This window comes from Amia ocellicauda, chromosome 13 (genome assembly GCF_036373705.1).
Source record: "Amia ocellicauda isolate fAmiCal2 chromosome 13, fAmiCal2.hap1, whole genome shotgun sequence".
Taxonomy (NCBI): domain Eukaryota; kingdom Metazoa; phylum Chordata; class Actinopteri; order Amiiformes; family Amiidae; genus Amia; species Amia ocellicauda.
Window position 1 is genome coordinate 32,653,912 of NC_089862.1, and position 27,271 is coordinate 32,681,182.

The 27,271-nt window shown below is 47.8% G+C and overlaps 2 protein-coding genes and 1 long non-coding RNA gene across 3 annotated transcripts in view; 1 reads left to right on the top strand and 2 right to left on the bottom strand.

Annotated features, from left to right (window-relative positions):
• Positions 1-16,318, top strand: part of usp53a (ubiquitin specific peptidase 53a) — a 38,721-nt gene extending 22,403 nt beyond the window's left edge. The window contains exons 9-18 of the mRNA XM_066720644.1: positions 39-188; positions 871-1,039; positions 3,002-3,163; positions 3,382-3,531; positions 4,215-4,956; positions 6,606-6,673; positions 13,186-13,270; positions 13,863-14,686; positions 14,814-14,915; positions 15,031-16,318. Of these exons, the coding sequence (XP_066576741.1) occupies positions 39-188; positions 871-1,039; positions 3,002-3,163; positions 3,382-3,531; positions 4,215-4,956; positions 6,606-6,673; positions 13,186-13,270; positions 13,863-14,686; positions 14,814-14,890 (2,427 nt within the window). The 3' untranslated portion in view covers positions 14,891-14,915; positions 15,031-16,318. The remainder of the gene's footprint in view (positions 1-38; positions 189-870; positions 1,040-3,001; positions 3,164-3,381; positions 3,532-4,214; positions 4,957-6,605; positions 6,674-13,185; positions 13,271-13,862; positions 14,687-14,813; positions 14,916-15,030) is intronic.
• A 1,131-nt stretch (positions 16,319-17,449) lies between these two features.
• LOC136766822 (uncharacterized) lies at positions 17,450-18,906 on the bottom strand. The gene is made up of 3 exons (XR_010821776.1): positions 18,689-18,906; positions 18,544-18,603; positions 17,450-17,920 (listed from the first exon to the last, which is right to left on the bottom strand). It is a non-coding gene; the product is annotated as an uncharacterized LOC136766822 (long non-coding RNA).
• Positions 18,907-21,075: 2,169 nt separating this feature from the next.
• On the bottom strand, positions 21,076-23,420 carry fabp2 (fatty acid binding protein 2, intestinal). The gene is made up of 4 exons (XM_066720645.1): positions 23,305-23,420; positions 22,508-22,680; positions 21,806-21,913; positions 21,076-21,348 (listed from the first exon to the last, which is right to left on the bottom strand). The coding sequence occupies exons 1-4, from the start codon at positions 23,369-23,371 to the stop codon at positions 21,298-21,300; spliced, it is 399 nt and encodes a 132-aa protein (XP_066576742.1). The 5' UTR covers positions 23,372-23,420; the 3' UTR covers positions 21,076-21,297.
• Positions 23,421-27,271: the final 3,851 nt, after the last annotated feature.

The following is a 27,271-nucleotide window of genomic DNA, read 5'->3' on the forward strand; positions in this document are numbered from 1 at the left end:
CCGATGTCGGTTTGTTTAACCGTGCCATCTCTCCCCAGCTCTTCTACCGGGTGACCGACGAGAACGCCAAGAAGAGCGACCTCATCCTGGTGGGGATGATCTGCTACACCAGCCGCCACTACTGTGCCTTCGCCTACCACACCAAATCCTCCAAATGGGTCTTCTTCGACGACGCCAACGTGAAAGAAGTACGTGCCCAAGCGCTGGGACTGATGTGTGTGTGCGATGGGTGTATACTTGCGTGTGATTGTGTGTGTGTGTATTTAAAAATGTCTCTTAGTTTTCATATCGTACCCTAGTAGTACGTTATTCCTTATCAGAGGCCTTTAAAGCATATCAAACGAATCATTATCTTCTTCAGAACCAAGAATTCCAGAGCTCTAATTGTGTTTGAAGTGGCCAGTAAAATCCTGGAGATGCTGTGAAGAAAAGGCAGAGTTCTGTGCCAGTCCAGTGCGTTATCTCTAATGCCCCTGTCCTCAACGCCGCCCCTGGACCCGCACTGCCGGTGTTCAGTTTGTGTGCGAGAGGCTCAATGGGATGGCCATCTTTTCATCTCGCAAATTAAGACAGTGCCAACATCTGTCCGCCTTGCGTCACCCTCTGTGGGATTTCACCGCACGCATGCCCGGCCGCTGGAGCTAAATATGCCCGGATTTATAGACAGATAGTTTTTATAATTAAAAATTCAGGGAGGAAGTTTTATAACGCTCTGATGTGACCTGATTTGGGATTCATAGGACTGCTATGGTCTGTGTGTTCAGGAAGGGGGAAAGTCTGCTTAAGTGTGAGATTGTGCCGACTGCTGTCCAGTGGCTCTTGGGTCGGATGTGACCGTCTCCCCCTGTTGTTGGTCTCCTCTGACGGCAGATCGGGTCCAAATGGAAAGACGTGGTCTCCAAGTGCATTCGAGGCCACTTCCAGCCGCTCCTGCTCTTCTACGCGAACCCCGATGGGACGGCGGTCTCCAGCGAGGACTCGCCACGGCAGACCATCCCCTGTGCCCATTACAAGCCCCCGGTCAACGGAGAAGGCCCAGGTGAGAGACCGATCTGCTTCCGCTCAAGTCATGTCCTCTAGGCCGCTTTTGTCCTCGTAGATTTTGCCAAACTGACCTCTTCTGTAATCGTTGGCGGTGGTGCGGGTTCCCTTTCTTAATTTTTATTCAATGGAATTAACCTTTTTGGTGTTGGTGAGGCAGAATAACTCAACAGATCTGTTTCACTTCCTTGCTTCACCGGCGAGAGCAGGGGGTGAAACCCTCCTTGCACATGAATTTCCATCAAGGCCGGTTTATGATTCATAGTTTCTGTCCCAAGCTGAAGATCTCTTATATAAGATCCTGTCACACTTGCTTAACAGAACTTTTCAGAGCCCTCTGGCTGCTAAAGAACAGTACCAACCATTTGGAAGTGATGTCGGTTTTATGTGCCAACATTTCATTCAAGTTTAGAGTTGCTCGCTGTCCTCAGATGGCCCCCCGGGGAAGAATCCCGCCGCAGATTGCTGTGGTTGACTGTGAAGTCTGGCTTTCCTGGGGATTATTTTGTTTTCTTCCTCAGTAAACAGGCTTAGGAAAATGGAAAACAAATGTTACTGTTTGAGTTTCGGTGGCAAAGGTTTGTTTGTGCGATGTAAGTTGTTAGGGTCGATCTGCTTGAAAATCGTATTGTTGTTCCATTCAATTTTAATATGATTATTTGGTCTGTATTGCAACAAATCTATATGATTAGTTTTTTCCAATGCAATGTGAATCGAGGGCTTCGACGATGATTTGTGTTGAGGTGTACGCCAGCAGCAGTGTGGGACGGGTTCGAACCCCCGACAGACCCCAGAATTTGCCCCCCCAATGTGCAAACCAAGGAGACGTCGATGGCGACAGATAAACGGGTCTGTCTCGGATTAAAGTGCTGGATTTGTTTGCTGGATTTATTTTCGCTTTTATCTCGGGATGATCTTCCCTAAACTCGGCTCACTGGCGACTTTCCAGTTCACCACAGCAAGGCTGGTGCTGTTTGTTCATCAGTCAGAACTTTAAGGTTAATTAATTCATACACATTTAAGCAGCAATCGATACGGGGCATTGGCTACACATGGCACTTGGCACTATTTATAATCCTTTAACTCGTCCCTTTGATTTTAAATTAAGTTAGTGTTTCTTCTCCAGGAAAATAAATCGGAACAGATCTCACACTGTTTTACTTAAAGGTAGGGTGTGCAATCTTTTCCAGAAACATGTTTTGTTATACTGTTTGAAAGTCTCTTCACATCCTGATGGCAATCAATACTTCAAGTGGTCTAAATGTAAAAAAAAAAAAATATATATATATATATATATATATATATATATATATATATATATATATATATACATATATATCTTCTGTGGAAGGGACAGGACTAAAAAAGGATCGACCAATCATTACATAATGATAGGATGTCCTTCCTGTCTGTCAATCTATATTTGCATACCGCTGCGCAACTTGTTTGCGCAGACAATCACGTCATTAGCGCGGGAACCTTGACGCTGTGCAGAGCGAGCGTGAGAATGGAAGGTGAGCCGCAGCTACCTTATGCTCCTTCTTCATTCATTTTTTTAAAGCATAATATTCGTAAATAAGTTGTTTAACCTATGAATAAGACATGCAGTAATCTGAAACCGTTGCGATCAATTCCACCAACACGCCTCTCCTGGCGCCGAGACTCTGCTCTGTGTGTGTGCGTGCATGTGTGTGAGAGGGGGTGTAGCTTTGTAGACGCCTCTGAAGCGAGGGCGGGCTCTATGCTTTCAAAACAAACTTGCAAATGGCTGGCCTCTCAGGATTGCATACCCTAGCTTTAATTTAAAAAGAAAAACATGAATTACATTTCTTCACTGATGAATTTTTATGCTGGATTTGTTGTCCCTGCAGCAAGACAAATTAAAGCTTCCAGAGCTGATAAGTTGTTAGTTTTATTGATGTGTTTGTTGTTAATTGATGTGTTTGTCTTCTGATTCCAGTGCATGACATCCCAGTGCCCGGGACGAAGAAGCTGGAACTGACTAAAGAGAACGTCAACACGCTCCTGTCCAATCAGGGCAGCTTCAAGCAGAAACTGCAGCCAGCGCCCAGCTCGGCGTTCAGCCGAGGCAGCGCTCAGAGCAGCGCCGGCAGGGGGCCAGGTGAGAGCGAGAGCAAGAGTGTAAGAGTGAGGGAGTGATTTACAGAGACCGTGAGAGAGAGAGAGACCAGGAGAGTGAGGGAGGGAGAGACCGGGAGGGAGGGAGAGACGGAGAGAGTTTGTTGAATCCCTGTTGCCTGTGCGGAGGCTCTGGGGGGGGGTGCTGGGCCTCGGGACACAGGAAGTGACTCTCTCTCCGTCTCTGCCTCGGCTCTGCAGTGAAGGTGCCGGTCCAGGGCGACCCCAAGAGCCGCTTCAGAGAGATCTCGCGCGAGTGCGCCCAGAGGGCCGGGGACGTGCGCTCACACCTGCACAAGAAGGAGCCGGACCGAGGGCCCAGACGGCCCGACCCTGGGGGGGCACACAGAGGTACTGGACCTTCACCTGATCAGAATTGGCCCGGAAATCATCATAATAATATCATTATTAACAAAACCACTGTCTCAGTTGTCATACGTATCACCCTTATTATTGTGTGTATGTATTTGTTTGTGTGTGTACTGTGTGCAAGTTTATATATTATGTGTGTTATATTTATGATTATATATGTATTGTCTCTGTCTCTGTCAAGCCTCACGCTTCCTCTTTTCATTTCATACGCACTGTGACGCCAAAACAAAGCACAGCAATCCAGTAAGTCCTTAATTAACCCATAATTTGGAGCAATAGGATTATGGTTGACATCTGTAAATACAGCTGTCTTCTGTGTGTGCAGCTTTTTTGGTTTGTTTTTTGGTAAAGCTCTACACAATGACCCCCTTACACACACACACGCACATGCACACACACCCTAAATGGCAGCATCTGGCTCTGAGAGTCACATGTCGGGGCGCGTCGAGGCACGAATGCAATGCAGTCAGACAGGATCCCTTTCTTCACCTGATCTTTAAAAACGGGACAGGTGTGCTGAGTGCAGTGCAGGTAGTGTTTAATGTTGACTTGCGATACAGATTTCCTGGTGGGCCATGCGGTAAAAGCCACACCTTCCTGTAATCGCGAGAAAACAGTCTGTACCCAAAGCCACAGCTCACCTCGCTGCCTTCTCCCCGCAGATCTCTTCCCGGACAAGACGTCCTCGCGCTCGGCGTCCCCCCCGGCGGAGAACGGGTTTCGGCAGCACCTGGAGCAGCGTCTGTACAGCAGCCAGGGCAAAGGGCCCTCCCGGACGACAGAGAGGGTCGCCAACCTGAGCCGCTCCGCCTCCCACGAGCCGCGGCCGCCGCCGAGCCGGGTGCAGGTTCTGCCAGGACTACCCAGTGGGCGCGGCCGGCCCCGGCACGAGCTCGCCAACGGCTACGACACGGACAGCAGCCAGGAGTCGCGGGAGAAGGGCGGCCGCAGCCGGAGCCGCCCCTGGAGGCCCATGCGGGAGACGCTGAACGTGGACAGCGTGTTCAGCGGCCCCGAGAAGCGCCCCCCCAGCCCCCGGCGGCGGCCCCCCGGCCAGGTGGAGCGGACCCTCTACGGGGGCGGCGAGCGGGAGCGCATGCCCTCCTGGCCGAAGGAGGAGCGCAAGCAGAAGAGCCTGATGACCATCTACGAGGACGAGCAGAAGGTGGACACGGGCAGCCGCAGCTCGCTGGAGTCCGAGGGCCGTGGGGACAAGGACAAGGACAGGACCAAGGTGGGGGGCAACCTGAAGGTGCGCAATGACAACTGGAAGATGCAGCGGACGGAGTCGGGCTATGAGAGCAGCGACCGGCTGAGCAACGGCTCCGCCAACCTGGACTCGCCCGGGGTGGAGTCCCTCGCAGCGAAGGATCTGAGGCCCATCCCGGAAGTGCAGCCGTCCAGGTGAGCAGTTGCTGTTGTTGTTTCGGTGGGGACTGAAATAATGGCAGGCTCTCTGTCTGCCGCGGCTGGGGGTCTCCCGTGTCCTTACGCACCGATCGTACTTTAGCTGCACGACCCCCGTGGTGTCGTAGATTCGTGCAGTGCATCTCTAAAACCAGAGTCTGTGGTCCCTAAAATCATTCCGACATCATTGGAGGGTTCCAGGAGGCGAACAGACGAACATATAAATGATTGAAAGGCAGCAGGTTGGTTGACAGCGGGGTGTGGGAGTGGAAAGGTTGTCTGTGCGATGGACAATTTAGATATTTACGATGTTTTAATTTTCATTAATTTTCTTCTCAAACCTGATTGACCTCGCCTGCGGGAGGGGATATCACGGAGATAATTGCATTTAAATTCAATACTGTGTTTTATGTGATCGTTTCTGGACCTGAGAAAGCCGTGTTGTTGATAATTAAGAGTGACCTGGAATCGGGGGCAAACAGTCCCGTTTTAAAGTGCTGGACAATGACTGCACTGTAACTCCCCACCTGAGAGAATCGTGTCCCCTTAACCTTTATTTATATATATATATATATATATATATATATATATGTATATATATATATATATATATATATATATATATATATATGTATATTAATCGTTTTTTTATTAACCGGGCATTTTGATATATTGATGTATTTGAATTGTCTCGTTATGGATAATTGTGGCCCACTCAATTCTGCATATTGTCTCGGGTAAACAATAACAAAAGGTCCTTGTTGGTGGTTGTCATTTGTGTTCTGAGTTTTTGATTTAATTTTGACCTGATCTGTTCTCGATTGTGATGTATTGGCTGGCTATTGAGTTGATTTACTCTTGGGCCTCTTACCGGAGGAATGAAGGACGCATTATTGAAGTGAATGATTTACACATGGCATGTGACATTTGTGTTACTTATTTTTAGATTTGATATGTCAGTTTTGATCGAGAGACTGAGATTCCCGAGGCCCTGGGCATTTATACGAGGCACCAGACATTCGTGTAGGGCTGTCCGGACACGGACAAAAAAACAACCACCACAACAAAGGAAGCATTTTGAATTGTGCGGATTGGCGCACAGCTGGGGTTATGACCTCTGCGGGATTTCGTGGGCCGGCAGGACTCTGGCCATATGGAGAGCGGAGGGGACAAGCGGGCCGTTAGTTAAATTAAGCGCAGCTCTCTGCAGAGGTACGCATCCACTCCGAATTCATTACCAAACGAATGAATCGTAAAGGTTGAGAGATTCGTCCTTTCCTCCGCTGCCATGCGGCTGCCTGTAATTTGGGGTCAGAAAATAATAACATATGGTAATCTATAAACACTTCCTCTCTGCCAGGTGGGACCCGTAATTATACACCTCTTCGCCAGGGGATTGTTTTCCTATTTGCTCTGCCACCACGGAGTTTCTAAAGTGGTCACGAACGTCTAATTTCTGCCTTAGTGTCGGATGGCACTTCCTGGAATGCCGGTGTGATTTAGTAACCATTTATTTACGTGCTAATTGCAGGTCTGAGCTTCAGAATTTATTGTTTAAACCAGGTGCGAATGAAAGAAAGTACTAACGTAACAAATGACCATTTTCTGTCATTTCACCCCAGTAAACTGAACCATATTTATTTTAGAGAGCCGCTCCCTCACAGCAGGTGTGATGAATCGAAGGCCGACAGCGCGCAGCCCACGTTCTCCTATGGTAAGCGATTGGGGATCGTTTTTGTGTACTTCCTGAGGAAAAGGTCCAGTTGCCCTCGCTCCCTGCTCCTGCACGCCCCCCCCCCGGCACTAGCTGTAAAAACAACGCTAGTCACGTGCTCAAGGAAATGCTGTGTTTGCAGTGTGTGCTTTCGCTGTTTCACTCACGCCTGCTCCAGTCTCTGTGTTTCACTCCCTCCTCGTACTTGTTTTGTGCATGTTGGTCCTGTGGCATGTGGTTTGGCCCCCTAACCTACCCCCACACCAAAGCATACGCATGCTCACACGGCCAGGAAAACGACTGCAAGTTGATATGTTGGCCGCCATTTCTGCAGCATGCCCCGTAGCAGCTGTTCTGGTATCGACCTGACAGTAAATATTCTGGATCTTCTGTTTGCTTTTGAAATGTATATTTTTCAGTTGAGATGTAGTTCAGTGCTTTGTGTTCAGTGCAACACACTCCAGAAAAGAGGGAGTGCCACAGTTTCCATTGATAAAGCTTGAGATGTCGACATACCAATTAGCTGTTTGTGTTTTTGTTGGCATTGTTTTCCTGGTGTCTCACTACACTGTCCTTCGTGACTTCCTGCTCATATTGCAAAGTTTGCCACGGAAATTGAATTGTGTGTCCGAAACCGCTTGTGATGATCGGTGGGAAGGGTTCAGGGGGGAAGCTAATTAGTGTCGCACACTGCTCTGAACCTGAGGTGAAGCATTGTTCAGTCACCCTTGTGCAACCTGGTCAGCTCCTTGTGTTTATCCTGCTGGGAGCTGTTCCGTCTCTGGAACAGGTAGGTAGCTGGGATGTCTAATAGTGTGTGCCGATGTTGTTCTTTGCTAGTGAGAGCATGTGGATAATGTATTTGAAGTGCAGTTCTGTGGGAACGTGTCTGTCTGTCCGAATGCTCCGCTGTACGGCACCCAGACTCCAGTTGTTTGTTCTTCTGGTCCACTGGAGCGACCCGTCCCGCTCCTGTAAGCCCGGAGGCCGCAGTTGGTTCCGGTTGCTCGGATTCTGTTCCATCCCATGACGTGCAATGCCATTGTTTAAAAATGCAATCTGTAGGTTGAAGCATGGGAATAACTAAGTGTGGTGACTGTAAGCTTTTCAAAGGGATCCCAGTCTGCTGTCCTAGGCGGCAGTGCGTGTGCTGATTTACTGCTGTGTTTGTCTGGTCCGGAGGCGGTTCTGCGACCCTGGGGACTCGCTGCAACGGGAAGGATTTGATCATTGCTAGTTCAATTTACAAGTCCTCGCATATTGAAATCAATCCCACGAATCAAATCAGATACGGTGCAATCGGCTCCAGTTCCTGCTAATTCAATATCGGGGGAATCAAAGCCGGTTTTGAGTCGATGTGATCGAGTCTCTTCTCTGCGGGCCACACAGATGCTGGTTCCCCGCAAGAGCGGTGGTCAGGACGGATGTGCGTTCCCTGACGCATCCGGTTAACATGGATCTTCACAGAGGTGCTCGCTCGGCACAAGTCGGTGGGTTTTGTGATTTGCAGGGTTTCAGACATTTGGGAAACTGTCAGGAACGGAGAGAGCTCTGCCTGTGAGAGCAAGCATGCGAGATCTGTGATGCTCACAAACATGCACTGGCCTTTACTGACCACGGCAGTGAAGTCTGTTCATTTGCAGAACATCATGCTTACACTGAACTGCAATATGAGTGCGTGCATCAGGATGGATCTGGACCCGTGTCCACTGCGTGTAGAGAGAGGCATGTGGGTCGGACAGTGTGAAGAGAGGAGATCTCTCCGTAAAAGTCACATGAAAATACAGCCTCCCACTGGACTGTAACGAAACCAGTCTTGTGTGCGATGTGTGTATATTTTGTCGAGGTGAAGGTAGGCTGGGGTGAGGTGGAGATTTGGGGGGCTGTTGGAGGTGTATTCGGCCCAACCCGGACCCCCGCTCGTGACAGGGAAGTGAAGTGGAAACTCTCGATTCATAAAAACGTCAGATTAAAATCCCACCTCGCGTAATAGGCTGGTGCTCTATTTTTAGCCCCAGTCTGGATAAAGAGAGAGATTACATGAAGTGAATCGGATGCAAGCACGCGGGGGGGATCATGGTGCATCCTTCTCGTGCTCAGTCTGCTGTGTCACATGAGCGGCCTGTCTGGTCGGTCCGTCTTTACGGGGTTGTGGGGGGTTGGTGGGGGAGAAAAGCAGCGCACAGCCCCTGCGGTCTAATCTGCATTTACTATTTAAAAACCATCGCAAATTCCCAGAAACCAAATCCGTGTAATGTGTTCTTACAAAAAGGGACAACATGGCCGAGACACCCAGCTGTGCCCGCTGAGCCGGAAAAATGAGAGGAAGGTGGCATTTAGAGACCAGAGACCAGATCGAGAGGCGTTAAGTGCTGAGCAATCTGTCCCGGCTGTTGGGGCTGTGGAGTCTGTTTAAACTGGCCTAATTGAAGGTGATTTATGTGAGTCTCATGGGCCGATGTAGTGAACCAGAAAGAGTTTGTGTGTTTTGTGGGGAGCTGTTGTGTAGCGCAGGGAAAGTGGTGTGCGATTGCCATCTGGAGGTTTGTCGCCCTGTAGCCGTTTTATTCTTCCCGAGATGCATTAGAGACGAAGTCCACTTATGTAATAATGTTATATGGAATATAATTCCTTCATAGAGGTTGTACGTGTTTGGCTGGGTTCGAGTCGTCCCACTTTAAAGTATCATTCTGGCATGAATTGATCTCGGGGGTTCCATGGATTGTTTTAACCTCCATTTGCAGGCTGTATTGACGAGCTGTCGCGAATGTGTTTTAAGTCAATTCGTCGGGGGTTCACTTCGGGTTCTCTGGCCCTGTCTTTCCCGTTGGAGACCTGGGCCGAATCCAGCATCCTTTAAAGAGCTCGAATCCCTTTTAAAAGCATTGGGCCCAGGCAGGCATGTGTTCATTTTGTTCCCTGACTGGTTTGAGAACGATTTTGACTCGACTCTCACAGAAAGACAACCTTTTCCTTGTTCCTCGTTCCTCAACCTGCCTGCGATCTCTGGGCCCTGAGATTGATACATGCGAGGCAGTGTTTAAATCCACATGTCAGTTTTAAGTCTGTCGAGCAGAGAGCCACGGCGATCGTCCCTCCTCAGAACATCAATCCTGTTCTCTCCATTTGCTCGGATCCGGGCCCGAGCTCCTCCGGCACCCGTGTGAGATTGGACCCGGGCCCGAGCAGGCTCTTTGTTTTATTGGCACCCTCTTCCCAGCGCCACACTATGCACAGGAGTCTTCGAGTGTCTACCGAGGAGGAATGCCAGCCTTGACCATATTTAAGTTCCTGTGCATCTGCAGCCAAAATTCCCCAATCGTCTCTCCGGGGTTTTAGCCATGCATGGATCTCTGGGTCGGCAGGGAAGAGAAAATAACGCGTCTATTTATAACGCGCTGGAATCCAGTGTGTGCCGACCTCCCGGAGCTGCGCTGAGTTGAGCGTGCCACAGCCCCCCACGGCCGGCCCCGTGTCTGTGTGCGCGAGTCTCTGCTGCCTCCGCATGTCTGGACCGAGGAACGACCGGCAGGGAGCTCAGAGCACTCTGTGTTTTCTGTCCCTCCCTCCTTCCCTCCTTCCCTCCTCTGAGCTCATTTATGAAATCCAGACTCTTTCCTCTCCTCCTACTTCACCCCCTGCAAGGCTTTTTCCATCCTGTTTGCTCCAGGTCATTTCCTGAAACACATTTTTTTGGGTTTTTTGTTAAAGTGGGTATAAAATAAATATGCATGTACGTTGTTTCCTGGAACAGTCTTCCACAGTTCTCTTTTTGATCTGCTGAGTAAATAAATATGGCGTTAATGTCACATGTCACCGGCTGAATAAGATATTAGTGCGAAATACGTTTTGGGGGGCTCTCGCATGCTGTCTGGTGGTGTAGATAGATCGTACCGGTGACGGGTCCCCACTTTTTGTGTAAGCTCATATAATATAAAATCCTTTTTAAATCCTCACCCCTGGAGATGCAGGAGCAGCTCTGATGGGGACTCGCGCTCTACAGACGCTCGCTGTGTTTGAGCTCTGCCAACACAAAGCATCTTGAAAACCTGGCTCTTGTTTTCGTTTAAAGAAGCCGAGAGAGGGGAGAGAGTGAGCCGGGGTTCATTTCTTAAACCCTCCACTCGCAGATTCCCCGTCTGTATTTAGGGAAAGGAACTGTCCTATAAACCGGTGTCTCTGGGTTGGCGGTTCACAAAGGTGTGATCTCAGCCCCACGGCCTTCTGGGATCATGTCAGTGTCACTGCTGGCACATTTTCACACCAGGGAACTGACCTTGTACCCGAGCGTCACTAAACCAAGGATTTCTCCACAGTCTCTTGTCACATGGAGGCTAATTTCGGAGAGACGGTTTAGCGTTTCGAGCAGATTCAAATTTTATTTTAATTGGTTTTATTTTATTCAATGAGTCATACATAATTAGTCTGAGTAAAACTACCTGGTAATTTGTCTGTTCCCCTGTTGTGTGGGTGTAGTATAGGTTGACTTTGCTATGCCAAGCTCTTCTGTGGTTTGTGTCATACTTCCCTGCCTTATAATTCTGTGTCCTTCCATGACATCACATCCTGTCCTGCACGTTTCTGTGGCTGGACCAGTCAACTGTAGATGTGTAGACAAACGCAGAATCGGGACAGAAAGGTGTCTGTCCCCTAGAAGGCATTGGTAAACAAACCCCAAACCATGAGACAGAAATGAATAAAACGCCGTAAAAATGTGTAATCGTGTGACATCATGGGTGTTTGTTGCTTAATTAAAGAGCTGCAAGCCACTGCCTGTCCCACTGCCCAGTAAGGGGATCTGGCAGCAAATCCCCCACAGGACGGCGAAAAGCGTGACAGCGCTGCTTTTATTTGTTTATATCTGCTGCTGGACTGTAGAGACAGGCTTTGAGTATGAAGGAAAATCCACAGACTTAACTAACAGCTTAAACTGAAAGGGCTTATAAGTGCAATAAGGCTGAAAAACAAGGCCGCGGCTGAGATTCTCCTAATCGTTGTTTAGTGGCACAAGGGATTTGGTTGTTTATGCTCCTGCAGAGGCTTAGCGCTGCCAGGCCTGAGCGTATGTCTTCAGCGACCGTGTCTCCGTGTTCGGTGCCCATCTCCGCCCGTGCTGTGACGGTAAGATGCTGGAAATCTTACCACACTGGGGAACCAGTACTTAAGACCCGTTTCCGACTGGCACTGGATCACTTCCTTTCTCTCACTGATCATTCTCCTTCAGGAAGGCACGTCTATACCTCGTCCTCGGCTTCAGGGACGATCGGTGTGACGGCGTGGGGGAAGGAGACGCACACTGTAGCACAGAGCTGCCCTTTTACGACCTTTGTGGTGCCTTTGTCAGAGAAAGCGGTGCCAAGCATATAGGACGTGAAAAACTGACTTTCCTCGACTTCTGTTGCTCCCCCAAACCATTCTGCATTCCCATCAGGACTTCTCCTGTGGGCGGGTTTCTGTTGTTGTCGTTGATGTTTTCTTATTTTGCTTCCCTAGAGTTTCCTGTCATCTTACTGCGTGGAGGATGAAATGCCTTTAATGTTTTTAATAGTTACAAGACGAATCTGCGTTTCTGCTTGCAGCGAAAATGGGGCAGATGCGATGCGTAAACCTGCCCGTTCTGGTTTACATCTGGGTCTCGGAGTGACACGCACACGCTAAGCAAACTGCATTCCCAAAATCTGGACACAGGCGCTCGTGCTTCCGTGAATTGAACAATACAAACAACTACAGCAAACAAACAGAAGCTGAAACTGTTTTATTAGCAATAAACTTGGTGACGGTGCGGACATATCGATTGGCTGCCTGCTTGGCTGAGGGTCGGGGGAAGCGCTTGCCTCGCCGGTCAGTTGAAGTAACGGGACCTCATGACCGTCGGTCCCTATACTCCGCTGTGCGACACGCCGAGGATCGCTTGTGTTCCTGCTGCCGTGCGCCATTCTTTCCGGTGGGATTACAGCAGCGCGTTGTCCTCGTCTCTGTGGCTGTGCGCGCTTATTCTGAGGGGATGTGCGGGGCGGCAGGCCGGCCCGGACCCCCGCAGCAGGGGGACAATCTGTGCAGCTTGGTGGGACGTTCCAGGGATCGGTGGGGCTCAGCTGTGCCCTGTGCCAGTTATCAGATTAATAACTGATTGCATAATGGGGATTATAAAATGCTACTGCTGCCTGTATCCGTTTTGTTTTGTTTTCTTGTATTCATTCAAGAAAGATTGCAAACAGTGCATTGCATCCGATAAAAACTGTGTGTGTGTTTGTTTATTTATGTCCCTGATCCTTTTAAACACATTCCAACAATTACATTTTTAAGGAGTTAAGTGTTTGGCTTGCGTATATCTGCACACACACAAACACAGACATTTTGGCTGTATAATAAATTTAACCTGCTGACGTGGATTGTCCTCTATTTTCCTGCTTCTGGAGATCATGTGAACTGTTGTGTGTTTAATGTACTTACAATGCTTATTATAATAAGTGTGTGTGTGTGTATATATAACGCATCTATTTGCTCTGCAGGAGACCAGCGGCCCAGGAGAGCTCCAGAAACCGAACTCCTCCCTCACGATGGCAGCCTTCTAAAATCTAGTCCAAGTTTACAAAGGTAATAAAATAAAAACCTCGTACTTCATTTTCAAGATATAGATGATTTAGCTTTGCCTCTTTTCTGCATTTTAAAATGCAATTGAAAAATCTCTCCACGGAAGTAGTTTTCCAGGCAAGCCAGCATGACAAACTACTATTCTTTATTTTTGAAATACTGATCTGACGATATTTGTCCTTTCTGTTCAGACTGAATGTCTTGGTAGTCTGGTTGAGCTCTGATTTAAAGCCCAGTTGGGGGTATTTGGTGATCGAAGGTGAAACTGTGTAGTGTCGTGATCAGTCCTTTGTCAATAGTCTGTGACCAAGAGGCCATGTTTCCAGGTCTCGGGGCCACAGTCTCCTTCCTGTCTCTGCTCCGTTCATGAATCTCTCCGTGTTACAGGAGGCCCCGAGTGGGAGCTGGAAAGGTGCTCATAAGATAAGCCAGGAGACCCACACGGCCCCAAAAAACAAGGATTGTGATTTTGTCAGCTGTAATTGATTCATTGAAAAGATTAAAAACCACAGATTGGTCACCGTGCCGAGCTCTCGGGTGCATCTGTAAAGGACAGGGTTTCTTGCCGCATGTGTAACTGTGTGTGTCGTTGCAGGAGAAAGGCGTTCCGGTACAATCCTGGGAATTCGGAGCACAGCGTCTGGCTGGACGGAGACCCCGTGTTCCTGGAGGGGCAGCCAGAGGGGACCGGGGGCGTCTTCAGGGACGGGAGTCCGGCCCGGCAGTACCTGGAGAAGACCAGCAGCTCAGAGTGGAACAGCTCTGACGACCTGACCGGGCCGCTGTCGGAGCAGGAGGACTGCGCCTCCCGGTCCAGCAACAGCGACTCCGGGCCGGCCAAACCCGGGATCCCTGTCCCGGCGGTCTCCAGGTACCCCCCTGGCGAGAGCTACGCCGCCGCCGCCACTCAGCCCATCTACCAAAACCTGGTGCCGCCGCTGCCTCCCAAGAAATACACACAGAGACAGAGCGCCATCCCCCGAGCGCACCCGGACCCCCCACGCACTCCCGCATACCCCCCGGCCAAAGCGCCCACCCCACCGCCACAGCCCGGCGGCCCGCACCACCCCCGCAAATGGGCCGAGGGCCTGACGGACCGCCGACGCTGCTCGGACGCCAGCTCCAAGTCCAGCTCCCCCGACCAGGAGAGGGCGACTCTTCCTCCCGATGACTTCGGCCGCCAGAGACCGGGCCCCGACCCCGGCGACGGCGTCCTGCTCACCACCTACTTCTCGGTGGACAGCTGCATGACCGACACCTACCGGCTGAAGTACCACCACCGGCTCCCGCTGTACTTCGCTGAGCCCCGGGGGGGAGAGCAGACCTCTTCTGGGGAGAGCGAGCTGGGAGACACCAACCACCCGCCCACCACCGACCCCTACGGCTCATCGGACGGCTCCAGGACGAGGCCGGAAACGGGTAAGGGGGTGCCCGGGGTTTCTTTCCTCCTCTTGGTGTGTGCGGTGACCGACCACGTGCCGATCGTAGCGTGTCGCAGGTAGTGCCGGCGTACTCACGTCCTTCTGCGCCGTTGCGTGTTTTTCAGGCTGTTCAACGGCTAAACCCACCGCGAAATGGAACCCGGTGACGCCCCGGGGGCTGGATGAGCACGGATACCTGTGAGGGAGGGGTCCCGGCGAACGTACCGGTGAGAGACGCCTTTCCGTACCGTCAGCTGACGTCTGTGCTCGTCTGCGGAGGTGACGTCTGCTCGTGTGTAGGTCCTGAATCGCAAGATTGATTTTCTCCCTCTTTTCCATTAGATGACAAGAAAAACTGAAGGCGGAAGAGTCTGAAAACAGAGCCGACCCCCCGAAGAGGATGATTTAAAACTCGTGGATCAGATCGCCCGCCTCCGAATTCGGATAGAAAAGCCAGTGAACGACAATCTTGCTACACAATCTTGACCAGACTGTTACTCCTGATGGGACCTCCAGGCTCATTATTTGAAGACTCCCCTGTAGAGGGCAGTCTAGACCTAAATGAACACGGCCTGCTTCCCAGCGAGTCGGAGGGAGGGAGGGAGTGCGTGTGTGGATATGAGAGCAGCTAGGACCAAAAGACAGCAGTATACACCGAACAAGAATCTTACATTTGTACAAAACTGAGATGCGTTGTCATGTTTTCAGCCTGTGGGAAGCAGGATTTTCCATTCTTGAAACGAGGTGGAAATAGAAATCTATAGAGAGAGAGAGAGACGATCTGAAGCTCAGAGAATCACGGCTCCGCACAATCGAATGGCAGTATCCCCCCAGGGCGTTGAGTTCAGTAGCTCTGAGGGGCAAAGCTTTAATCTCCGGTTTGACTCTTGCCCGGGTCGGTACAGTTCACTGCTCCCGTTCCGTTTGGGAGTTTATGCAAGAGGTACTGGAGTCCCCGCGGCGCCGGACCGAGAACACAAAGGCCGGTCGTGTTACTGTCGACCGAGTCTGGCTCGTTAACCTTAGTTTCACTGTTCCATTCCCTCGTGTTCCTCTGCCTTAAACCCCTCTCCTGGAGTCCGGTCCAGGAGGAAGCCGCTGTGATGCCGACCCGCCCGGACTGCGCACGTCCTGTGTTTGTAAACGCGTCGGTCTGGTGATCACAGTGTTCTGGACGCGGTTGTCCGGCGGGGGGTCTCACACGCCGATTATGAACGGCCTCTCCGGACCCACGCAGGGTTTATAATTGCCACTTTGATACCGCGTGTCCCACGCATGATGCACTTTTCCGACATGCTTTAGGGTCCGAGACGGTCGGAATCCCGGTTGTGTCCCGATGCTCGGCGCTGACCTCGTAATACGCATCTAGTACTTTTTCACTAGTGGTATTTTTGCTGCAGATTCCTTTTTTTGTTGTTTTTGGATCGGAAAGATTTAATTTTCTACGCTGCCCACCAGCATTTCTTGCTGCCCCAGTGCCTTTCTATTTTTCTATGTAATAAGACTAAGATATGTGAATTGTATAATGTGTAAGTTTTCAGAGATGTTTTATATACATAACATATATATATAACATTTAACTGCATTTTTTATGACTTACAATTGTTTAATAAACTTGTCATTATTTTGATTTGTGGTTTTGTATCTTTATTTTAAGCACAACACAGAGCTCTTGACAAAAGGGGACAGACTGGCCGCTCGGGTGCCTGTATACAGTCTCGTCCCTCTTCCTGAATGAGTCTTAAACGCTCCGGGTTGTTGCCTGCTGTTGATTTAATACATGTACTGGTTCCAAAACCGGGAGAGAGTTCCAGGCCCGGGTTTTTGGAGATTAAAATTAATGAAGCAAATTATTTCATAGGCATATACATGGAAAAAATTATAATTATGGAAACAAAATTAAATAAAAAAACACTAAGCTTACTCAAACTTTTCCGATGGCGCTCTCTTTCTCTCTCTCTCTCAAATGCGATTACGTAACGCTTTCAGCCACGCCCGTCACACCTAAAATGTGCGTCTGAACTTTTCAAATCTTAGTTTTTTCCCCTTATTTTATTCATTAAACCAGAACACCTGGCCATATCAACAAGGTAGTAATACGTAAAATCACCTTTTTTGAGTCTGTACTTTATGTGGAGCTGAAATTAAACAAACTCAGTTATACTGCATTATTATTATTCATTAATTCACAGTTATTATGTCTAGAGTCCCCAGCTGTTTGCATACATTTTGCATTTGGCTGATTGGCTGAGTACTTCTTATAGGAAGTAGAACCAAACCCAGCTTGGATCGGAACATTGTTCTTGAACTCGTATTTTGTTACAGTGCTTAATTATATTGCAGGTTTTGCTGACAGGTTGTTGAATGAATATCAATCTTCTGACCGAATGACATATACACAGAAGTACACGAGTCGCTGTTGCGCTTTGCAACCCCGGTTTTATACCCATGCCAAACCCGGGTTGGCGGGCTTGAGAAATCATCTGGGTTGCCCGGGTTTCCGGTGCCCCGGGTCCCCAGGCTGGAAACACTGAATACACGTTTAGATCTCCCCTCCAGGAGTAAACTGACCACAGCGGTCATTAGTGATGTCACTCAAACAAGCCAACAGTGACCCACAGGGCCCCTCCAATGAAAAGCCCAGTTCGATTTCCCAGTCGCTCGACCTAAACACAACCAGATAGAAAATGCCCCAGGGTGTGTAACATATGAAGGTGTGTGTGAGGTCTTCAATCACATTAAAAAAAAAAACACACTTCACTTATAGTAAATATTTAATAGACAAGCAGCACGGAAGAGAAGAGGGTTACATCCATCAGTGGCCAGCATGGGCCAGGAGACGGGGCTTCATGGAGTGGAGGGCAAACAACACTGTAAACCGATTCCCCATAAACTGCGACGAAGGTAAGGGCCGGTCAGCGAGTCCGGACATAAACCGAGCATTTTAAGAACATGTACTATGGGATGAATGCACTTCTTCCACTGTGGAGTCTTCTCACTCCACACCCACACGTTAAATCACTTAAAAACTCGCTGCACACTGCGCTTCAACCATAAACCCTCTCATCAGCTCGGTCCTCAATGCCACAGGCACTGGATCACACGTCTCTCAGGGAAGTCTAACTGAACTGTTAGCAATCATGAGGAAGGTGGCTTGGCGTTTCTCCAGTCCCCTGGGGCTCCTCCGGCTGTGATCATCAGAGAAGGCGAGGCTGTAGTGGGGAGTCCAGACCTGTGGAGCAGAAACCATGCGTTTAGCCAGGCGGGGCCGAGTCACTCACATTTCAACTGCCAACGATCCCCCCTCTCTAAACTGCCCCAGTCTCCAAACGCTGTGCTCTTCCCAGATCCCAGACTCGTCCCCTGCAGGGGCCACACTGAGAGGAGATCTGAGAGAGATGGACTCCTGCTCTACTGAACTGTGTTCAGTGCACAATTAGACAGTTCTTCATGTGACATTTATCTGGCCATGCTTGTATTTTATCCTATTTTAATCCCCGTCAGTGGCAGGGGGTGGCACTGAACAGTCTGTATCACAGCACAGACTTCTACTGATCATCTTGGATAACTAACTGGCAGCACTTGAGGGATTACTCAATGACTTTAATACTGGAATAAACAAATCATTTAAGAGCTGAACACCGTTTAGATTAACCTGCGTAGTGCAACTTCAGCCACACCAAAAACTGGAAAAACAGGCTGGGCGACATCCCAGACATTAGTTTGCAGTGTGAGACCCCTGCTCTAGAACATGAGGCGCTGATCTAGAACAGGAGCACAGCACTCTGGGTAGATCAGCGCCAGTCATGGGGGTCAGACAGCAGATCAGACGCGACAGGAACAGGTTGTCCTCACCTGGCGCGTCCAGGGGCTCAGCTCAGGGTCGGGCTTTGGTTTGGTCGGGAATCTGCTTGTCTAAAAGAAAAGATCCGATCACGACATCTTGTTCAAACGCACAGAAGCACAAGCGAATGAAAGCTGCGTCACTTTAAAAACTCACTTGGGTCTCGGAGAAGCCATGAGGAGCGCAGGAGGCGCCGGGGCAGCGTGTCGGCTCCTTACGGGACTAACAAATACACCACCAGGAAAAGCACGATGTCGAACAGGATGAAGAGCCAGAAATCGTACCAGTACGAGTGTTTCGGCAGCGACTGCAGCGCTCCTCTCGGCGGCTCCTTCTCAGACGCCATTGCTGAGCCCAGGGTGCCGACTTCCGGGTTTCTGGGAAGTGTCGGTTGGGAGGAGAACCAATGACGTGTCGCGCAATAGGACGGTCCCGCCCTCTTTCGTGCTTTCTCGTCGGGGATTGGGTGTCGCCAAGGGAGACCGTGTGAGGTCGTTTCCTATTGGTGAGATAGCGCACAATCATTGCGCTGAAAATCGATGACGGACGCAGAGTCTTGGGAAGTGTAGTCCGGTGGGGAGTTGCGTGCGTGCGGTGTCTCACGTATCACACGGGGTTGTTCAGGTGTGAGAAACAGATGCGTTAACTCTGTGCGGGGAAGAAACATCACAACATCAGACAGTGTCCAATCGAGAGGAGGCCATTCGCCCCATCGTGCTCGTTTGGTGTCCATTAATAACTAAGTGATCAAGGATCCTATCCAGTCTGTTTGTGAATGTTCCCAAATTGTCTCTTCAGCCACATCGCTGGGGAGTTTGTTCAGATTGTGACGCCTCTCTGTGTGAAGAAGTGTCTCCTGTTTTCTGTCTCGAATGCCTTGAAGCCCAATTTCCATTTGTGTCCCCGGGTGCGTGTGTCCCTGCTGATCTGGAAAAGCTCCTCTGGTTTGATGTGGTCGATGCCTTTCATGATTTTGAAGACTTGGATCAAGTCCCCACGTAGTCTCCTCTGTTCCAGGGTGAAAAGGTTCAGGTCCTCAGTCTCTCAGTAGGACATTCCCTTCAGACCTGGAATAAGTCTGGTTGCTCTCCTCTGAACTGCCTCTAGAGCAGCGATGTCTTTCTTGAAGTGTGGAGCCCAGAACTGTCCACAGTATCCAGATGAGCTCTAACTAGTGCATTGTACAGTCTGAACATCACTGCCCTTGTTCCCAATTCTACACTTTTGACAATATACCCCAGCATTGTGTTTGCCTTTTTTATTGCTTCCCCACATTGTTTGGATGGAGAAAGTGAGGAGTCCACATAGACTCCTAGGTCTTTCTCATGCATTACTTAATCTAGATCTGTTCCTCCCATAGTGTAATTATAGTGGACATTTTTGTGACCTGCATGTAATACCTTGCACTTGTCCACATTGAATTTCATCTGCCAGGAAGCTGTGATTCCTGTGTGTGAGGACCTCCTCTCAGATCCCAGTGATGCTTCCCAGTACAGTCTTCTCTTCATCTTTATTCTTTGGCATCAATTCCATAAATCTAATTGGAAAATTACTGATCTCTAGCACTCCATTTTTGTGAATTATTGGTCCCAACGAAGTGCATATTTGGAGTCCTTTTTGTACTGAATTTGTGTTGAGTTTGAGAAGTTCGGTGACATCATTAACTTTTCTGAAACTCTCATCTCAGTTAAATCCAAACTTTATGCTTTTGTTGGGTTAAGATTGCTGTGTGAAGCTGACATGGCCCAGTAGGACGTATATACATTTCAAAAGGTGAGTCCCTGTGTGATTTAATTCACATATTGCAGGGCATATCAATAAACATGCACTTGCCATCCATCAGTAAAGTCGAGTTAAGAATAGTTTGTTTGTTTCCAATTGAGGTTTCAAATCTATAATTAAGAGCTCGGCTAATACGTCAATGAAGAGACCAAAGTTGAATCTGTCTCTCTTTCCTCCGTGATGATGCCACACAGATTAGCACCAGTCTATGTTATTGTATGTCAGGTAATTCAAGACTCCTGCTAATCTAAATTTGACTGCCATTTTGCTATCTTTATGATCGTAGTTTCTGAAAAAATAAATACTGTTAACTTTACTCTATACTTTAGACTCTTAAGTAATCAGTGGTTGTCGTAATCGCTTGCTAGTAGGAGATGTTTAACAGCGTTTACTTGTGTAACCATTTTAATATTCTTAAATTCGCCCTTTTCCCAATCTCTCCCTGTGTAGTTTAATGATGTCACCCTTTCCCTGTATTTTAATGTATTATTATTCTTTAATGGAGCTAACTACTTTTAAATATGTATTTCCAGCTGTGTGGAGGAGGTCAGGGCTCTGGCTCTGGAGGGTCGTGGGTTCAGTCCAGGTGGGGGGACACTGCTGTTCAACCCTTGAGACAGCTGCTGTACCCAGAATGCACCAGTTAAAACACAGCTGTATCAATAGAATAATCAATACTCATAATAGGTTCTGTGAATATGGTAGATGCACAACTATCCTTAAAGGACAGAGCTGAAGGAAAACAGGCGAACCCATAAAGAGACATTACTGTAGCATCTTTATTTGATGACAGAGGATGTAGTGCAACAGGGAACTCAGTGTCTTCACACACAATAGTAAACAGTCAATTATAGTACAAAATTCTCTCTTTCTATTTATATATAAAAACAGTTAATTGATATTGGAATATGTCAAGGAATGTCCAGTGTTTCAGTGCTGTGTGTTCTGTGCTTCTTGTGACGATTTCTGCAGAAGGAAACCTCTTATGCCTTCTTGAAGGTTCTCTTGGAATCGACTCCTTCGTAGTGGTAGCTCTGTGGAAGGAAAGAGATGGACAGTTATTGAACCATTAAAGCCCCTGTCTTGGCTGTCCTTTGCCACCTTCCCTGACATGGGGAAAGCAGTGAACTTGTATAGAAAGGTGTAGATGTGTCTTCAAATCAGTCCTCTGTTTTTATCATCCTCTGTCTTCAAAAGTACTTGTGTATGGGGCAGTAAGATCCACAGGGACAAAATTGAGGATGTCCCTCTGTTTCATTTTAATGTGGAGTTTCAGAGCATGGGCTCTTCCACAACCATGTGACAGTGGGCATTGATTGGACCACATTTGTGAGTTTGAGCAGTTTTGGGAAGTCCTTGCTCCCTCCCACCTAAACCTGCAGTCTTATATGGTCTGTTATGTCAGCATTATGTCCCATTTCAATGGAAAGGTTTAATATCTGACACTCTGCTAGGACATTTGTCTGCGTTTTGGGTCAATGAAATGCCTACCTGGACGAGCTCCCCCCCAACAATCTCCCTGGTCGTGAGCAGCTCTTTTCCGTTGTCCTTTCTGTTGAATTTTCCACACAGTTTATCTCCATCCATAGTCCATGTGCCCTGCAGGTCAGAAACCAAAAGTGTTTATCTTTATTTGTGTGTGCGTTTCATGGATAATGTAGTCATTATAACAGCAAATCTCAAGAGGGTCTATGCAACAGCTGTAGGAGATCATTGAAATAATGTGTGAGTGTGTGTGGTTTGTTTTGTTTAAGATAATGCTCGGGTTCAAATTATACTGTCTCAACTCAATGGATAACTCTAGTGTATAGTTCCAATACAGTCAACTACATCTATATAGACCCCAGAAGTTTCTTTCTAGTACTAATATCAAAATAACATAAAAGGTCTGATTTAAATGTGTTGAATATTTGCAGCTGTACTCTTTGCTCAGATCTACATACAGGTAAATGAAAATGGTAGCAATCAAAAACATTTAGAGTTTGACAGTGATTTCCCAATTAAAACAACACACAGAAGAACCACGGCTGAACATCTCATAGACTGCTTTTGAGTGAGGCTGGGGTTGAGACCTTCATTGTAAGGGTCTGAGTTGAGGATTGGGGCTCTGGGCTCACACATCAGGTGGTCCTCAAAGTATAGGACTCAACATGACTCTGCGGGGGTTGTCGTGAAGCGTTTCGGTGTCCTTACAATGAGCTCGGTCCCGTCAGCCATGTTGTACTCGAAGGTGACTCCCAGCGTGAAATTGATTTCCACAGAGCGGAAGGCGCTCGACTCCTTGACCAGGAACTTGTCTCCGTTCTGCTCGATGGTGACCTGCAGGTTGTCGTGGGCGCCCAGCTTCCTCTTCACGAGGTTGATGCCTGTGGATGAGATGCGCAGGGGCTCGGTTGTGTTGGCATTGTGAGATATGGTGGGCTGCAGCATAGGGTCTCTACCACCTCTTGACAGCCTGCCGTTTAACCATTTCACACCCACCCATGTTCTGAACCACACTGGCGAGTCTCGTGTTAATGTCACCACCATTGGAGCAGAGAGAATAAGTTATCTATTCATTTTCTGTAACTCAAATTTAAATAAGTTTTACATTAAATCTTTCCCAAATAAATGATAATGGCACCCTTGTGACCGATGTGTTTCCCCCCAGAGAAGACTCCTCTAGAGATGAGTCTGAGTTTCAGTTAAACTGGAGATCGGCTGAGAAATTCACCTGCAAAAAATCCTCATGCAGCAGATTAGCCAGCATTGGATCAGCAACATTACTATCTACCTGGATCGATCGATCAATCAATCAATCAATCTGGATTTTGAAGTCTGCCTTCAGTTATTACCGGTGAAAATTATCACACCAATACCAGTTCATTACTGAGTCTTAAGTCATAGTTTCTGATACAAATCGTTATTTTGCTCTTTGTTTACTTGTCCGTGTCTGCAGCCACTTCATCATATTTCACTAAAGACCCCCATTGATGAGAAGAGTCACTTACCCAACTTCTCCATGAATTTCTCATAGTTGTCATTTCTGTCAACTTTCCAGGTGCCGTTGAATGTCATGGTGGCGTTCGGGTCGAGTGTCTGCCAGGAGTGCTCCGTGTGGGACCAAGCCCTGCCTTTTAAACCCTGCCTGTCGACAGAGCGCCCCGCGTTATCTCGCTGATAATCTGAATTGTGATGTGGCTGTATAAAGCTCAAGTGAAATAAAATCTATAGTCGAAGAAGATATTCAAGGCCACGGAGTTACAGCAGAGGGTAAAACCCACTGTGTTATTGCTGGAGGTGCTTTTTATGGATCAGTACCAGCGAATGTGGAAAGGGCTGCTGACCACCCACTCCCCAGTTTGCACTTTTTCCTCAGTCTAGTTTGACTTTCCAAATACCTTATCAGAGGTTTCCAAGGTTGCTATCTGTTAACATAAAGCTGGGCTGAAAGCGCTGTGGACAGTGGGAGGCAGAAACAGAAATCATGTTTGATAAAGTGGAGTAAAGCAAACAGAAGTTAAGCTATTGTTTGCAATTCCCAAAGTGCAGATTTGGTCCTGAGGGTTTGAACGTTGAGATCCTTTATGAAGAAGCCTTTATGTGTGTGTAACGTGTTTGTATGTAGATAAGTGTAGGATCCTCAACCTGGTCTATCCCCCTCAGAGACGTTTACGATCTTACCTTTCTCTTTTTCTGTTGTGTCCAGGTGTGGCGCAAATAGAAGATATCAGTAGTCATTGTTGCACTTCAGTGATACAAGACGCAGAGTAACGGTGAGTTCACAGAGTAAACCCCAAGAGGCAGTTCGTTTATCACCGGTTTGCAGAGCTATGATGTCTTGCACTTCCACAGAGCAGAACCCTGCCTTATTAAACCGAACCGTCTGAGTGTGGAGAGAGCATTGGGCCAACAGCCCGTGCAGAACCATCACAATGAGCCGTCTGGTCAAATATGAAGCCAGGCTTGAGTGTCAATGTATGCTAATGCTCTAAAAGTACTTATAGATAGTATTCACCCTCTAATCACAAAGGCAAGAGCTTCTGATCACAGCCGTGCCAGTTCTCCACTGTGCCACTCGCTCACACTCACCAGCTCACCGTTGTACCTTTTCAATCCACTTCAATCCGTCACCTCGGCAGGGCTGTGGCGGATCTGGATTGAGTTCGATTGAATGGGCTAAGGTGTGGAGGATGATGTTGGATGGAGAGGGCTGGTTGACACCGGAAATGTCTGAATAAACACTGAAATCCCGAGGGATGGAAACCATAGGGGCAGGTCTGCAGGTCATCAAGTCAACAGCACGAAGCACAGTGTGATCGCTGCTGTGAGGAGTGACACACGGCGCTGCTGTTATAACCCCGGACAGACAGTAGGAATTTCACTGTCGTTCACTAGCCACAGCTCTTTAAATGCATTGAATCTGCTTTCTGTCATCCGTTTCCATGTGTAATCAACCTTCATTGTTCAATATTCATTTCATAGATTCATTTGTTGGGGACTGTGAGAATATTGGACTAAAACAGTTCAGTGAGTGACTCTCAGGCTTTCTGATGCGGCTCCAGTATCTGTTAACCTGACACACGTGTGCAGCGCTGGCAGGGCGTGTGTTCAGAAAGGGAAACTGGGTGTGAGAGAGTGAGAGCTGGACAAGAAAGTCTGCGTCAAACAGTGCTGGCCAGAGGGGCTTCTGCCAAGATGAGCATGATGGGGACGGATGCATGCTGGGAGTGGCTGCTCAGATAGTGTCATAAGAACATAAGAACATAAGAAAGTGTCCAATCGAGAGGAGCTCATTCGCCCCATCGTGTTCGTTTGGTGTCCATAAATAACTAAGTGATCCAAGGATCCTATCCAGTCTGTTTTTGAATGTTCCCAAATTGTCTCTTCAGCCACATCGCTGGGGAGTTTGTTCAGATTGTGACGCCTCTCTGTGTGAAGACGTCATGGACTTGGTGGACAATATGGGGGGAGTGACTAATCATGTGAATACCTGTAGTGTGGTTGTAATCCTTGTGATTGTTGTCCTCTGTGTTGACCCCACACAGCCTCCATTCCCTGTCCCCCATCCCAGTGTCCAGCCTCTGCTCTTATAAGGGCAGTCAATGAATGAAAATAAGTGCAATTCATGTTTAAAAAGCAAGAGTTGTTTTCAACTGCAAGAACCCATACAGTTTAAAACTTACAAATGTATATACAGACGGGTGACAAATTAAAGGAAAAAGCAACATGCAGTGTCTCAGTAAGGTGCTGGGCACCACAGGTCCCAGAACAGCTTCAATGCTCTTGGCACAGATTCTCCGAGTCTCTGGACTCTACTGGAGGGATGAACACCATTTTTCCAAAAGATATTCCCTCATTTGGGGTTTTGATGATGGTGGTGGAGAGCGCTGTCTAACATGTTGGTCCAGAATCTCCCATAGGTGTCCAATTGGGTTGAGATCTGGGCCTGCTCAGCATTTGTATACATGCCACAGAGCATGTGAGGATGTTAATTGCTTAATTGTATCATGCAGTACACCAGTTTGGAGGCATCTGCATTCGTTATGTTCCTCTACTCATTTATTCAGTTTTTCCTTTAATTTGTCACCCCTCCATATGTATTGTTTTATTAGAAATTAAAGTTACGTAATCCATTATGTAACTTTTATCAGTCTTACATTAAATATTTTACAAAATCTCTAATTGTAAAGTGTGTTTTCAGTGCTGTTATTGTAAAACAACACATAAGTGTTTGTGGTGCGCATTTCTGCAATATTAATCTGACCGTACATCTTTTTGATGTTTGAATGTGTTTTGTTGTTACACTTGGTACGGTACGAACTCTTTTAGTCTAGAAAGAGTTGGACTTTCGGTTTGTTGCAGTTGAGAGCATCTTCAGTACGGTGCCGGGGACTCATTTCAGCGATTAGTTCATTGCAGTTGGTGTTTTGCGCAGTATTGATTTAACCGTGGGACCATCCCCTGTTCGTACACTGCTTTGAGTTCATTGCTCTTGACCCTGCATATGCTCTTTTTCCACGGCTTGTCTGTGTGAATATTAAAAGGTAATTTTGCAATCAGCTGTGTTGATTAGGAAACAGCCCATCTATCAGTAGTAGATTACAGGATTAAAGGCATTGCAATCGTGAGTGAAGTCGCCTATAGCAGTGACGCCAGGAATACGCTAAGCAGGGGCTCGCTGTGCCTCATTTGGGTTACCTTTGACTTTGTTTTTATTGACCCTGGCAAAAGTATCTGTAGAGCTGATAATGTGTATTGCCGTGGGGGGGATATATAATATGTCAAGATGGTAAAACTTTAATCTTCCCCACTGGCACATGAACCGAGACCTTTGGACCTGGTAAGGCCACACAGGACCTTCTGCAGGCTGGTACGGGTCCCATAATGAGTTAATGTGTAAGTTTATTTGCAGAATTAATGCTGATTAAGGAAAGCCTGTTGTAGTGCAGTGAGAGAGGAGCTTATGTCATTTTTCTAAAGGGGGATATGCCTTAAACGCCAGAAACGCCCTCTGAGACCTGAGGGTCAATCACCGCTCGGGCTGCGATTGTGATCTTTGTACAGTTGTGCACTTCGCGCCTGTTCGAAAGCCAAGTGACCTTCTAATAGGAGGAGATTTCTTTAAAAGAAAGCTCCTGTTGTTGTGTATCCATGAAGTTATCCCTAAAAAATGACCACATATGATTCTAAAAACACAATTCTCATATCCAAAAAAGCTTGGGCTTCTTGGCAGAGAACCGGGTTCATAAATATCCTGTCGTACTTTGGGAATCAACCTTTTAATCACGCTTTGTATTTTATACAAAGGCAGGTGGTGGCCAACGCTAATCTTTGCTGGTTCTTTGATAAAAAGTTTATCATGAGCAATAAAACCATGCTGTACTTTGGTAGTGAAGAATATATTTTTTAATCTCTGAAGATTGTATTTATTTTCACTAAGTTGCTGTGTTGTATTTTTATTTTGTATGGAACATG